General features: G+C 43.1%; 1 protein-coding gene across 1 annotated transcript; it reads left to right on the top strand.

The window, feature by feature from the left end:
- Positions 1-486: 486 nt before the first annotated feature.
- Positions 487-2,657, top strand: ZFP42 (ZFP42 zinc finger protein). Its single transcript, XM_001096038.4, has one exon. It carries the CDS (start codon positions 579-581, stop codon positions 1,554-1,556), a length of 978 nt encoding a protein of 325 aa, XP_001096038.3. The 5' UTR covers positions 487-578; the 3' UTR covers positions 1,557-2,657.
- Positions 2,658-13,674: the final 11,017 nt, after the last annotated feature.

Consider the following 13,674-nt stretch of genomic DNA (forward strand, 5'->3'; position numbering starts at 1 on the left):
TAACGAACTGCCACTTACCACCCCAGTGAAGGTTTGCCCAAGTGCCCTATTTAATATCTCAGGCTTCTGTTTCCTACCAGTCCCTTTGCTTACTCTTTCACACTTAGTCACCTTCTAACACGTGGCATACATTGCTTATTTTCTATACTCATGAGTATGTCTAGTCCATGGAGGCATAGATGTTTGTGTGCCTGTTTACTGATGTATCACAAACTGTGTAGCCTAAAGTAGAGCTAGCACATGGTCCTGACCAATGCATGTCAGGTGAGCAATTAGATATAGAGGGTTCCGATAACTTGTGGGAACAGCTAGATAAGATCTGTTTATGACTCGTGTCTTACACAGAGCTCATTCTCGGTCTGTTGGTTAGTTTATCAGAGAAGATGGAAATGTATTATTGGAAATAATGACTCCTAGGTCATTTTTTGACAGTAGCTCTGATACTGGAATCTATTTTAACTAAAGGTTATTATCATAAAGCAGGTGTTTGCTGAAGACAGCTTACTCAGATCACTACTCCCTGGAGGTGGTTGATACATCCTGGTGTAAACCTTCAAGAAGGACACAGTCAGGAAAACATGAACCAGCAACTGAAGAAACGGGCCAAGACGAGACGCCAGAAAGGCCTGGGTGGAAGAGCCCCCGGCAGGGCTAAGCCCGGGCCAGGCAAGGCAAGCCAAGACCTGCAGGCGGAAATGGAGCCTGTGGGCGCCGTGTGGGCCTTCTGTGATGACCACGTGTGCCATGAGCCTGGCCCTCAGGCTGTTGGAGAGGACGATTTCTCAGACTGTTACATAGAATGCATCATAAGGGGTGAGTTTTCTCAACCCATCCTGGAAGAGGACTCACTTTTTGAGTCCTTGGAATACCTAAAGAAAGGATCAGAACAACAGCTTTCTCAAAAGGTTCTCGAAGCAAGCTCCCTTCTTGAATGTTCTCTGCAATACATGAAAAAGGGGGCAAAGAGCGAGCTTCCTCAAAAGATAGTTGGAGAGAATTCGCTCGAGTGTTCTGAGTACGTGACAGGCGAGAAGCTTCTGCCTGGAGGAATACCTGGCATTGACCTCTCAGATCGAAAACAGCTCGCAGAATTTGCTAGAAAGAAGCCCCCCGTAAGTAAAGAATATGACAGTCTGAGTGCGATCGCTTGTCCTCAGAGTGGATGCAGTAAGAAGTTGAGGAACACAGCTGCCCTGAAAAAGCATCTCCTCACTCATGGTCCCCGAGACCACATCTGTGCAGAATGCGGGAAGGCCTTCGTCGAGAGCTCGAAACTAAAAAGACATTTCCTGGTTCACACTGGAGAAAAACCGTTTCAGTGCACTTTTGAAGGGTGCGGAAAGCGCTTCTCCCTGGACTTCAATTTGCGTACGCATGTACGCATCCACACGGGGGAGAAACGGTTCGTGTGTCCCTTTGAAGGCTGTAACAGGAGGTTTACTCAGTCAAATAACCTGAAAGCCCACATCCTAACGCATGCAAATACGAACAAGAATGAACAAGACGGAGAGTGGTCCTCCAACAGGATACGCAGAAGAGTGATCAGTGATCAGTGACAAATCGGCCTCTTGATTATTGTTTCTAGGACGGAATTTTTAAATCAATATTGCAGCCCCAAAAGCGGTTATAATTTGGTGTTTCTAAGATGCTCCCACACTTTGTGATACCGTTTTGAGAACATGGTGTATTTTTTTTCTTTTTTGTTTTATTTAGAACTTTGTATTCTTAAAATGTGCTTCCAACAGGAAGGTCAGTGATAAATTGACTTCAAAAGCATGACCTTTAATATAGTATCTGTTGGATTATTAGATATAAGACTTATTTTCATGTACTATAAATATGAAAATAACTTTGAGTTTTAATTGTGTAGTTTTCATTTCTTAGTTTTTGCCTTTTAAATAAATACTTCAGCCAGGCATAGTGACTGATGCCTGTAATCCTAATACTTTGTTGGGAGGCCAAAGCGGGAGGATAGCTTGAGGCCAGGAGTTCCAGACCAGCCTGGGTAACATAGTGAGATCTTGTCTCTGCAAAAAAAAAAAAAAAATTGTTTTTATTTGTTTTTTTTTTTTTTTAATTTTTATTTTTAGTAGGCATCTGGCTCTGTCACCCAGGCTGGAGTGCAGTGGCGTGATCTCGGCTCACTGCAACCTCTGCCTCCCGGATTCAAGGGATTCTCCTGCCTCAGCCTCCTGAGTAGCTGGGACTATAGGCATACACCACCACATCTGGCTAATTTTTGTATTTTTTGTAGAGATGGGGTTTCACCATTTTGGCCAGGCTGGTCTTGAACTCCTCACCTCAGATGATCTGCCCACTTTGGCCTCCCAAAGTGCTGGGACCATGTTGGCCAGGCTCGTCTCAAACTCCTGACCTCCCGTGATCCGCCCACCTCGGCCTCCCAAAGTGCTGGGATTACAGATGTGAGCCACTGCGCCCAGCTCCCCCAACACTTTTAAACTTAGCTAGGCCTGGTTGCACACACCTGTGTTCCCAGCTACTCAGGAGGCTGAAGCAGGAGGATAGTTTGAGGCTACAGTAAGCTGTGATTGCACCACTGGACCCCAGACTGGATAACAGCAAGAGCCCATCTTTTTAAAAAAGTAAAAAATAAAAATATTCTTCATGGTACATGTCATTGTCCTAGAGAATGAAAAATTTGCAGTAGATAGTCAATAAATGAATGAGTCATTAAACATTTTTTAAAGTCATCTCTGTTTCATTCTAATTTTTGTTTTCTTTTTACCACTGTATCAAACTATATGGAACTCATACGGTTAGATGTGAGCGATTATTTGATAGCGTTAGTCCATTTGAATCCATTTTAGATATTTTACAACTAAAGAATACGAAACTTCAGAAATATGCCAAGTCTGTATTTTAAAAAATCAAAGAGTCTGCATTGAAAAGAGATACCATTTATTTGTTCTTAAAATTTAGCAAAACTGAACAGACTGATGTTCGGTGTAGGTGAGGTATGGTGGGAAGTTAGGCTTATGTGCGGTTGGGGAAGGTATACATTGTCACAGCCAGTTTGGAAATAAATATTGTAAAGTCTGCTATATTCGTTTATAGACCTGGCATAGTAGTACCCCCAAGCTAGGTGACTTAGCAGAAATGTATTGTCTCAGTTCCAGAGGCTAGAGGTCCAAAACCCAGGTGTTGGCAGGGCTGGTTCCTTCTGAAGCTGGGAGGGAAGGACTGGCCCTGGCTTCCCTTTTTGGCTTTAGGTGACTGTCTCGTGTTCACATGGCGTTCACCCTGTATCCCCACATCCCTTCCCTCTGTGCCTGTGTCCGAACAAGGATACCAGTCGTGTGGGATTATCACCCATGCTGATGACCTCATGTTAACTTGAGGACCTCTGTAAAGACCCTACCTTCAAATAAAGTCACATTCTGAGGTACTGAGGGTTATTTGCACTAATGTACAAAGGGATCTGTTCAAGAACGTTGACTGAATAGTATTTTTAATAGTAATAAACCCATAACTTAAATGTTCATTAAGGGGAAACGGGCTGCATAATTCATGCCACTTTTGTTCAACAGCAAATGTGCAAGTGTCCTTCAGGGACAGGGCCACAGCTGGAGGCAAGCCACAGAGTAAGAGCAAGTTTCTTGTTACTAACAGATGAGATGGGATCTGGTGTATTTACTTGCTGTAGAAGGAAATTCAGAGAAAGCAGTTACACATGGATAAAGGGAGAAATTGTCGGAAAGTAGCTGGTAAAAATAAAATCTAATGTAGGGATTAACTCATTTTTATCAGTATTAAGTGAATCCCTGATTGGAATCACCGCATAATGGCCAAAAATATGCAGCCATCAAACTTGAAATGCATGTTTCCCCCAGAATTAATGTGATAATCAGGTATAATTAAAATAACCATAATTATTTGATTTTAAGATTTAAGACATCAGTGGAGGTGATGCTAAGCATACCATTAATATAATGGCTTTTCAGGTAATAACAATACCACACTAAGTAAATGTATCCAACTTAAGATTAATCTTGATTTTTAAAATGCCAAAGTCTAAAATATGTCTTTAAAACAAGTAAAAAAATCAAAGGCTTACCTTTTGATGTCGGTATGAGCTAATTGCTACTATGGACTATGGAAATTATTTCTTAATTTGGTCTAGAATTTCTAGTATCATTTTTACAGGAATGTGGGTACTGAGTGAGGACCATTGGTTACGTAATCCATTTGTAAGTGTGGCATTTCCTCCAAACCAAACGCGTGAGTTTAGAACTTGGGATGGGAATTTGGTATTTGGTCAAGATGACAGAGCATATTCTCAGCTCGTTTTGCTTTGGTAGCATTGTGTTTGATTCGCTCTTCTGTGGGTTTCTACTTCGGAGATGAATTGGAACAGAGCACCTCTAACGACCAGGCAAAAGGCAGGAGTAAATAGCAGCCCTCAAGACCAGAGGAAGTCAGGGGCAGGGTTTAGGCTGCAAGCTGGAGAGCCGAGATGCAGGGCACGAAGAGGGGTGGATGGAGATATTTCTTCCTGAACCGTGAGCATTTCTAAAAGGTAGACCAGCCTCTCCACCGGGAGCCAGTCTCCATCCCTCTTGCTGTTCTCAGATGGCTGTTCCTGTTTAGCTCTTTTCTAGAGCTGAAGGGTCCAAAACTCCCTGTTAACAACTCTAAAGCTTAACTGTGTAAGAAACAGCAATCCGAGAAAATGCTTGTGTATCCGGATCCCAAGGCTTAGTCAAATCCTGCCTGAGGAATACGATGCTACTCAGCCAGCTTCCTAGCTGTTTTTGTTTGTACTTTTCTTCCGAAAAGGAACCCTAAAACTGCTAAGAAGGTAAGAGGAAGAAAGCATGTGGATGCAATGGAGGAAAAAAAAAAAAAAAGGAAAAGGAGGTTAGCTAATGAGGATATATGAGGATGTGTCACCTGAAATCCTTTGTTTATGGTTCCAGAAGAAATGTACACAGGCTCTCCACATTTGTATTTTAAATAAGAACGAATGCAAGATACCTGAACACATACCCAGAGAAAACGGAAAAAAGTCTCGGTTCATCTAGCTTTTCACCTTTCCAGACACTGGCGTTTGACAAACCCCAAATCCTGAGGAATGAATAAATATTTTTCTGTTTTCAAGCTGGCATTTGACTTCACAGCCCATAAACAACAAACAGAATCTTACACGTATAGGGTTTTTTAAATTTTTTACCATGTTTATTGAAGATGTATGTGCTGGGCCAGGCGCGGTGGCTCATGCCTGTAATCCCAGCACTTTGGGAGTCCAAGGCGGGCAGATCACCTGAGGTCAGGAGTGAAAGACCAGCCTGGTCAACATGGCAAAACTCCATCTCTACTAATAAAACAAAAATTAGCCCGGTGTGGTGGTGTGTGCCTGTAATCCTAGCTACTTGGGAGGCTGAGGCAGGAGAATCACTTGAACCTGGGATTCTGAGGTTGCAGTGAGCAGAGATTGCACCACTGTACTCCAGCCCGGGCGACAGTGTGAGACTCTGTCTCAAAAAAAAAAAAAATACCACCATGAACCACCACGCCCGGCAAGTGTTACTCATTTTTATATAAAATATGATTACTCTGAAATGAAACTGGAATAAAAGTGAACAACTTTAATAGACTAATATATTCTCCTTAAAAGAAAAAAATGTGTTTGTGTGTGCATATACATGTAACACAGGCACACATCTATTCCTAGTTCCCAAAAGTAATCACCACTAAGAGTTCTTAAATTATTTTGTTTGATCATCTTCATAATAGTGAAAATAATCCTAAATCTCATTATCATTCTTTTCTGCCTTCCTTCTCTGTAAGAGACAGGGGACTGAGGGTCTGTTCATCTTCCAGCATCTTGAATAATGAAGAGCTCACCAGTATGGAGAATTATCATTATCTACCAAGACTGTTCGATGGTGATATCACTTCTATTCCTACTTCAGATCAGTGTTGTTTGTTTGATACCCTGTGATATGTGCACAGCTCACCCAGTGATATCTGACTTCAGTATTTCACCATAGCTACAATACACATTTGTGGACATAGGATTTACAGAATTCTATCTGAAAGCAAATTTGTCAGGTTGTTATATTGTTGACAAATATTCTTGTTTCTCAGATTGTTTTTTGCTGGCTATATGCATGTGCAGGAATCTGTGTGTGCTTGTGTTTTAATTACCTAATGCACTGGCTCTGACTGAATAAATTGCATGATTACATCCTACACTGGACACAGAACAGTGCACGTCATATTAAAAAGCCATTATATTTGCAACTCTGAACAAGAGACTATAATTAAAAGGCAGTTGGACGAAATTAGCTTTGAGAGTACAAGAGTTTAAGCAAGATTTGGTAAATGAACATTAATGGTTAACATGTGGTTTTTATTAGGTCCTTTGCTTCTCTCCCTAACCCCAGAGTTGGATTTCTTAGATGTCAGTGGACCAGACATGTGAGGACACCTGTACAAAGCTATACTTTACCATGTGGCTAAAATTATATTCATAAAACAAGCCAACATAACTTTTGTGACTTCAGTAAATCGAAGGTATTAGACTAGAATGATCCCCTGGGCATTAATAAACTATTCTTCATGCTCCTAAGATTTTAGTTACATGTTATTAAAAGCTTGCTGTGTGCTCCGTGCAGCTTAAAATGTTTGTCCTAAAATACACATATACAAGTCAAAGAAGTAATAAAACTTGAGGGAATTTTAATTATTCTCACCATTACATATAAAAAAGTTAAAGTCGCACGCAGTATGTGTAATAGCACCCCGTTCTTATCTGTGTGCGGACGGCTGAGGACTCGGCATGGTAGCGATATTTTTGTAGAGGGGAAGCTTTATGGAGTGTGTGTATGTGCTTAATAGATCTTACACTTAGGCAGATGAAAGATGCCTGCAAATTCTTTGCTACTTCTCTTAATGAGAGTAGGGGTCTGTTTCCTTCCCCTCGAGTTTGTGACTGCTTTGATCAGTAGAACACAGTGTAACGTAAATAGCGCTGTAATGGTTAGGCCAGTTCCAGGCTTAGTTCGTAAGAGAAGCCTTGCTGTCTTGGAAACCAACTGCTAGTTTGCTGCTGTCTTGGAAACCAACTGGCATTTGAGAAGCATGACTACCCTAAGACCGCCTTCCTGAGTGCAATCCAAGCCACAGGCAGAGGCCTGGAGGATAAGAAATCACGTGGAGAGAGAGGCTAAGGAGCAGTGAGGTGCCGGGCTTGTGAGCGGAGAAGACGACTGGAAAAGCCATCTAGCCCTGATCACCCCAGGTGATGCCACAGGAGTTGGTCCCTTTCCAAGTTGCTAACTCACAAAATGATGCACAGTACAAAAAGATTGCCTCAAGCCACTTAATTTTGGGTTAGTTTGTTATGCAGCAATAAATAACATAAACCCCACTTCAGGCTTGTTTTTGAATTTTATAGTCCCTGCTTTTTATGTGTGTATATGTGCATACATAGATATACGTAATTTGAGATAGATTTTGTCCTATGGCTATATACATACGTCCATATATACGTATAGAAATAAACAAGATTTTGTCGTATATCTAGTTCATGCCCAAGTTCAAAAGGAAGTCTTTATATTTCTAAGTTTATATACTAGATTTATTTTCAGCCATATGACAGTGAAGTAGTGAGTTCCCTCTTCCTTGAACATCAAAGACTGATTCTGTTTGGTGGGGTATCTAAGGAAACTGCAGCTGCCTTTAGTTTACTAACACTCAGTCTCTAAAGATTGGTGGAGGGAGAATCTCCACTCGAGAGGAACCGTTTTTCTTCACGGAACCAGTTCTGAGGCTGGGCCTGGTGGTTTATGCCTGTAATCCCAGCTCTTTGGGAGGCCAAGATGGGAGGATTGCTTGAGGCCAGGAGTTTGAGACAAACCTGGACAAAACAGCAAGACTCCATCTCTACAAGAAAATTAAAAATTAGCCAGGTATAGTCCCAGCTACAGTCCCAGCTACTCAGGAGGCTGAGGCGGGAGGATCATGCAAGCTCAGACGTTCGAGGCGGCATTGAGCTATGATCACACAACTGCAGGCCAGCCTGGATGACAGAGCTGGACCCCGTCTCAGGAATCGGTTCTGCCACCTGGGTGGATCACCTTCTTGGAGGAATGTCATTAATTCCTGTCGCCACAAGCATTGTCTGTAAAGGGCCACACTGTGCCTCACACTCTGACCCAAGCCTGAGCACCCAGCTCTTTCTTTATTTCTTAGTAAAACTGAGATGAGGTTGGAACATTTAAAGGCCCTGTTAACGGCAAGAAAACAATACCACTTGGTTTTTCAGGTCACAGGCTTAAGAGAGGTCCACCTGTCTCAGGATCTAGAGTTAAGAGACGGGGCTTCAATGGTTCATTTCTGTCTGGGAACCGGTTTAGGTGTCTGGCTGGAACCTACCTCACTCAGTATTCTACCTCGCCCGGTATGTGTCACTGACCTCTTCATGGAAGTTTGTATCCACGCATTGTGTGACTTCACGTTTCACTTAACACGCTAACAATGTGAATGGCTCAGCAGCCTCGAAACGTAGATAAGAAATGAATACATTATTTAGGAACTTTTTCTGTAATTCTGCTGGTGGGATTAAAGTATTAGATAGAGTATTTAACTAGAAGACCCCACTAAAGTTACCCAAGATGGAAATAGAGAATGGACCAGAGAGAGAACTTTGCCCCTGGCAAGGGGCGGTTTTGAAGGCTTTGTAACCCATCCTAAAGGGTTAGACTTTGCCTTGTGGTCAATAAAGGAAGCATAGAAGGGATTAAGCAAGTAAGTGACATGATCAAATTCACTTCTTAGAAAGTTTATTTGGGGTGCAGAGTTGGGAGATGGCTTGGGAGAAGGAAAAGATGAAGCGGTTGCCATACTCCAGAGGCGAGGTGACGTGTCTTACTGGACTTAGTTTCCAGCACAGGCACAGAGCACAGTAAGTGATTATAGATGTTTGAATATATGCTTGACTAGACAAAACAAAGGATTTCCAAGCAGTAGTAAACATAGAAAAGTGGCAGATGCTCTAAACTCAAAGTCAGTGACACACGACAACCAAAAGATAAATACACCCATTTAAAATGGGCATAGGGCTTGAGTAGACATTTCGCCAAAGAAGATAGATAAATGGCCAATAAGCACGTGAAAACATACTCAACCTTATTCATCACTAGGGAAATGCAAATCAAAACCACCCTCAGATACCATTTCACACTTTCAAGGATGCCTATAATCAAAACAAGAAGTGTTAGCCAGATGTGGAGAAATTTGAGCCTTCATTCGCAGCTGGTGAGAATGTAAAACAGTTTAATAGTTCCTTAGAATATTAAGCACAGTTACATAAACCAGCAGTTTCACTCCCAGGTGTACACCAAAGAGAAATGAAAAAAATCTGTCCACATAAAAACGTATATGAATGCTCATAACAGCATAATACATAATAGCCAGAAAGAAGAGAACATCCAAGTGCTCGCCAACTAACGAATAAACAAAATGTAGTGTGTCCATACAATGAAAATTTCAGCCATAAGAAGGTAGCACTGATACGCTAAGACATGTGATAACCTGGATAAGCTTCGAAGACATGCTAAGTGAGAGAAGCCAGACACAAAAGTACCCATATGGTAAAGTAGCATTTACATGAAATGTTCAGAACGGACAAACCCAAAGGAACTGAAAGAGGTTAGCAGTTGCCAGGACAAGGGCGTGGAGGTGATAGGGAGTGACTGCTAATGGTACTTTTTGTGGCGTGTTAAGAATGCGCCGAAATTAGGTAGTGTCAATGGTTGCAGAATTCTGGGAATGCACTAAAAACCACTGAGTTGTATACTTTAAAAGGGCCAATTTTATGGCACGGGAATTGTATCTCAATAAAGCTGTTTTTTAAAAATCATTTATGCAAACTTTTGTAGACTTCTTCACTATTTTACAGTCACTTTCATCAGAAGTAATAACGCAAAAATTCAACACCCAGGAAGTTATACATTCTTTGTTAAGAACACAGACTTTGAAATCAAGCAGACTGAGTGGAAACCCAGTTCCATCACACAGAAACTCATTGACTTTGGACAAATCATGTAACTTCTGTGAACCCTTTAATCATCTCTAAAATGTAAATAATACTTATCAGACAGGTTATACAGGTTAAATGAGACAACAGAGAGAAAAGCCCTAAGCTAAACCACGGACAACAATAATTGTTATCCACAGTATTATTCTTTGTAGTGGGGTGTACTGTGCCAAGATGATGACCCAGCCCCTCGAAGGTATTACAATTTTATAGCACATTCTAGGTGGCTGACAAATTGCCATGTTTATGTTTCCTTAGTGAGTACATATACTAACCTTTGAAAAGTACGTCGAGGCCAAGCACAGTGGCTCAAACCCGTAATCCCAACGCTTTGGGAGGCGGCGGTGGGAGCATGGCTTGAAGCCGGGAGTTTAGGACCAGGCTGGGCAATATAGCAACACTCCAGTTCTACCAAAAAAAAAAAATTCACCAGGTGTGCTGGCACATGCCAGTAGTCCCAGCTACTTCGGAGGCTGGCAGAAGGATCGCTTTAGCCCAGGAATTTGTGGCTATGGTGAGCTTTGATTGTGCCACTGCCCTCCCAGCCTGGGCAACAGAGCGAACCCTATCTCAAAAAATAAGGAGGCAGGGCGTGGTGGCTCATGCCTGTAATCCCAACACTTTTAGAGGCCGAGGCAGATGGATCCCCTGAGGCCAGGAGTTTGAGACCAGCCTGGCCAATATGGTGAAACATAGTCTAATAAAACTACAAAAATTAGCCAGCTATGGTGGTGTGCACCTGTAGTCCTAGATACTCGGGGGCTGAGACAGGACAATCATTGAACCCAGGAGGCAGAGGTTGCAGTGAGTGGAGATTGTGCCATTGCACTCCAGCCTGGGTGACAGAGCCAGATCCCTGTCTCAAAAAAATAATAAAAATAAAAATAAAAAAGAAACAAAAGTGTGCTAAAGATGAAAATATTTAAAGTTGCCAGTATGTTATAGTTTTGCTTGCTAAAATTAAAATACACACACACACATACACACACACTGTGGGTTATACAACTGAAGATTTTCCAAAGACATCTTTTGTTTGTTTGTTTTGTTTTGTTTTTTGAGATGGAGTCTCACTGTGTCACCCAGGATGGAGTACAGTGATGCAATCTCAGCTCATTGCAACCTCTGCCGCCCAGGTTCAAGCAATTATCCTGCCTCAGCCTTCTGAGTAGCTGGGATTACAGGTGCTTGCCACCATGCCTGGCTAATTTTTTTTTTTTTTTTTTTTTTTTTTTTGTAGTTTTAGTAGAGACAGGTTTCACCATGTTGGCCATGATGGTCTTGAACTCCTGACCTTGTGATTCACCCGCCTCAGCCTCCCAAAGTGCTGGGATTACGGGCATGAGTCACCGTGCCCGGCTTTCCAAGGACATCTTTAATGGATAGGTCTGATATTTACAAAGCCCACTCCACCTTCTGTCCCTTACACAAGCCAGCCTCCACGGATACTTTGTTCTTAAATGAAGGAAGCAACTGACTCCAGCATATTCGTCTCTCAGCGCCGTCCCCTGTGATTTCCGCTAGCAGTGCCCAGGATTCTGTGATCCAAAAGAAGTCATGGCATCGCTCTAGATTTTCCCCAGACAAAATTTTCCTTAGAAATGTTAGCAGTCTTTTATCGCCAGATATTTTTGGATGAAGTAAAAATAACATGCAAAGTGTATTCATACGTGGTAAGAATTTTCACAGTGTCTTGATTTGGGGTTTGTTGCTGAGGTGGCAAGTGAGGGTGGGACTCCGTGAATGCTTTCCTACCCTGCCCTGCATTGGGATGACTTCACCGTGGGCCTTCCCGGTCTGCAGACATAATTCAGGTCCAAGAGTAGGTGTCTTCTAGTGCTAGGAAAATATTGAGTCTCTTTGAGGACTGAATCAAATGGTAGTTACATTTTTTACTTTTTTAGGAGCTCCATAACATTCTCCATAGTGGCTGAATTAATTTGCCTTCCCACCAACAGTGAACGGGCTCCCTTTTATCCACAGCCTCACCAACACTTGTTACCTCTTGCCTTTTTGATAACAGCCATTCTAATTGGTGTGAGATAATATTCCATTATGGCTTTAATTTGCATTTCTCTGATGATTCTTGATGTTGGGCATTTTTTTACACACCGGCACCCATTTTTGTGTCTTCTTCAGAGAAATGTCTCTCTATCTAGGTCCTTTGCCTATTTTTTAATTGGGTTTTTGTTTTCTTACTATTGAGTCATTTGAGTTCCTTATACATTTTGGGCATTAACTCCTTAACAGATGTATGGTTTGCAAATATACAACCGGTGACACCAGTCAGAGGAAATCACAGGAGCCAAAGCGTGGAGACATGGAAGACATTGGCTAGGCGGGGAATAAAGTGCTGGGCAAGAACTGCAAAAGGAAAGAGTGAAGGCCGGGCGCGGTAGCTCACGCCTGTAATCTCAGCACTGTGGGAGGCCGAGGCCGGCGGATCACGAGGTCAGGAGTTCGAGACCAGCCTGACCAACATGGTGAAACCCCGTGTATAATAAAAATACAAAAAGCAGCTGGGCATGGTGGCACACGCCTGTAATCCCAGCTACTCAGGAGGCTGAGACAGGAGATCACTGAAACTCAGGAGGCGGAGGTTGCAGTGAGCAGAGATTCTGCCACTGTACTCCAGCCTGGGCAACAGAGTGAGAGTCTGTCAAGAAAGAAAGAGAGAGAGAGAGAGATGAAGGAAGGAAGGAAGGAAGGAAGGAAGGAAGGAAGGAAGGAAGGAAGGAAGGAAGGAAGGAAGGAAGGAAAGAAGGAAGGAAGGAAGGAAGGAAGGAGGGAAGGGGAAAGAGGGAGGGAGGGAAGGAGAGAGGGAGAGAGAGAGAGAGAGAGAAAGATGCTTGCACTAAAGGGGCTTTCATAGTGTGCATAGGAGCTTTGGTTTCTCACATTTAGAACCTAAAGCCATTGAAAGTAGAGCTCTAAGATTTTGTATTATTTTTTAAATTGCTCATAAGGACTGAGCTCATTTTCAAGAAATGTATCAAAGTATAAAGCATAAATAAAAGGCATAAGCACCAAAAATTCAAAAGCTCTAAGGAACCATTCTGGTGAATGCATTCTTCAGAAAAGTAGTGCATTTAATCAGACGAGCAGTAGGTTCAGATTTGCATGCTGTATCCGACCCTATTGTGTGGCCCATGGATATAAGCAGATGTGAAGCAGAAAAGAGGAAAAGACTGGAGAATTGTTAGTTTGGAAATAAGAAATATGGAAAGTCTGGAAAAAGCACAGTTGTCGGGATAAGGAGGAGAGAGGAGGAAGGACATGTTTAGGTTAAGTGATCAGGCTGGGGCCGTATGCGGAGGGAGGGAGGGGGGAGGAGGAGGGGGAGGAGGAGGAGGGGAGGAGGGGGAGGAGGGGAGGGGGAGGAGGAGGAGGGGGAGGGGAGAGGAGGGGGAGGAGGAGGGGGGAGGAGGAGGAGGGGGGAGGAGGAGGAGGGGGGAGGAGGAGGAGGGGGGAGGAGGAGGAGGGGGGAGGAGGAGGAGGGGGGAGGAGGAGGGGGGAGGAGGGGGAGGAGGGGGAGGAGGAGGGGGGAGGAGGGGGAGGAGGGGGAGGAGGAGGGGGAGGGGGGAGGAGGAGGAGGAGAAGCGGACATGCAGGAG

The sequence above is a fragment of the Macaca mulatta genome, chromosome 5 (genome assembly GCF_049350105.2).
Source record: "Macaca mulatta isolate MMU2019108-1 chromosome 5, T2T-MMU8v2.0, whole genome shotgun sequence".
NCBI lineage: Eukaryota > Metazoa > Chordata > Mammalia > Primates > Cercopithecidae > Macaca > Macaca mulatta.

Coding starts and splice junctions, on each gene's coding strand:
- ZFP42 (XM_001096038.4), top strand. CDS start 579: ATGAACCAGCAACTGAAGAAACGGGCCAAGACGAGACGCCAGAAAGGC.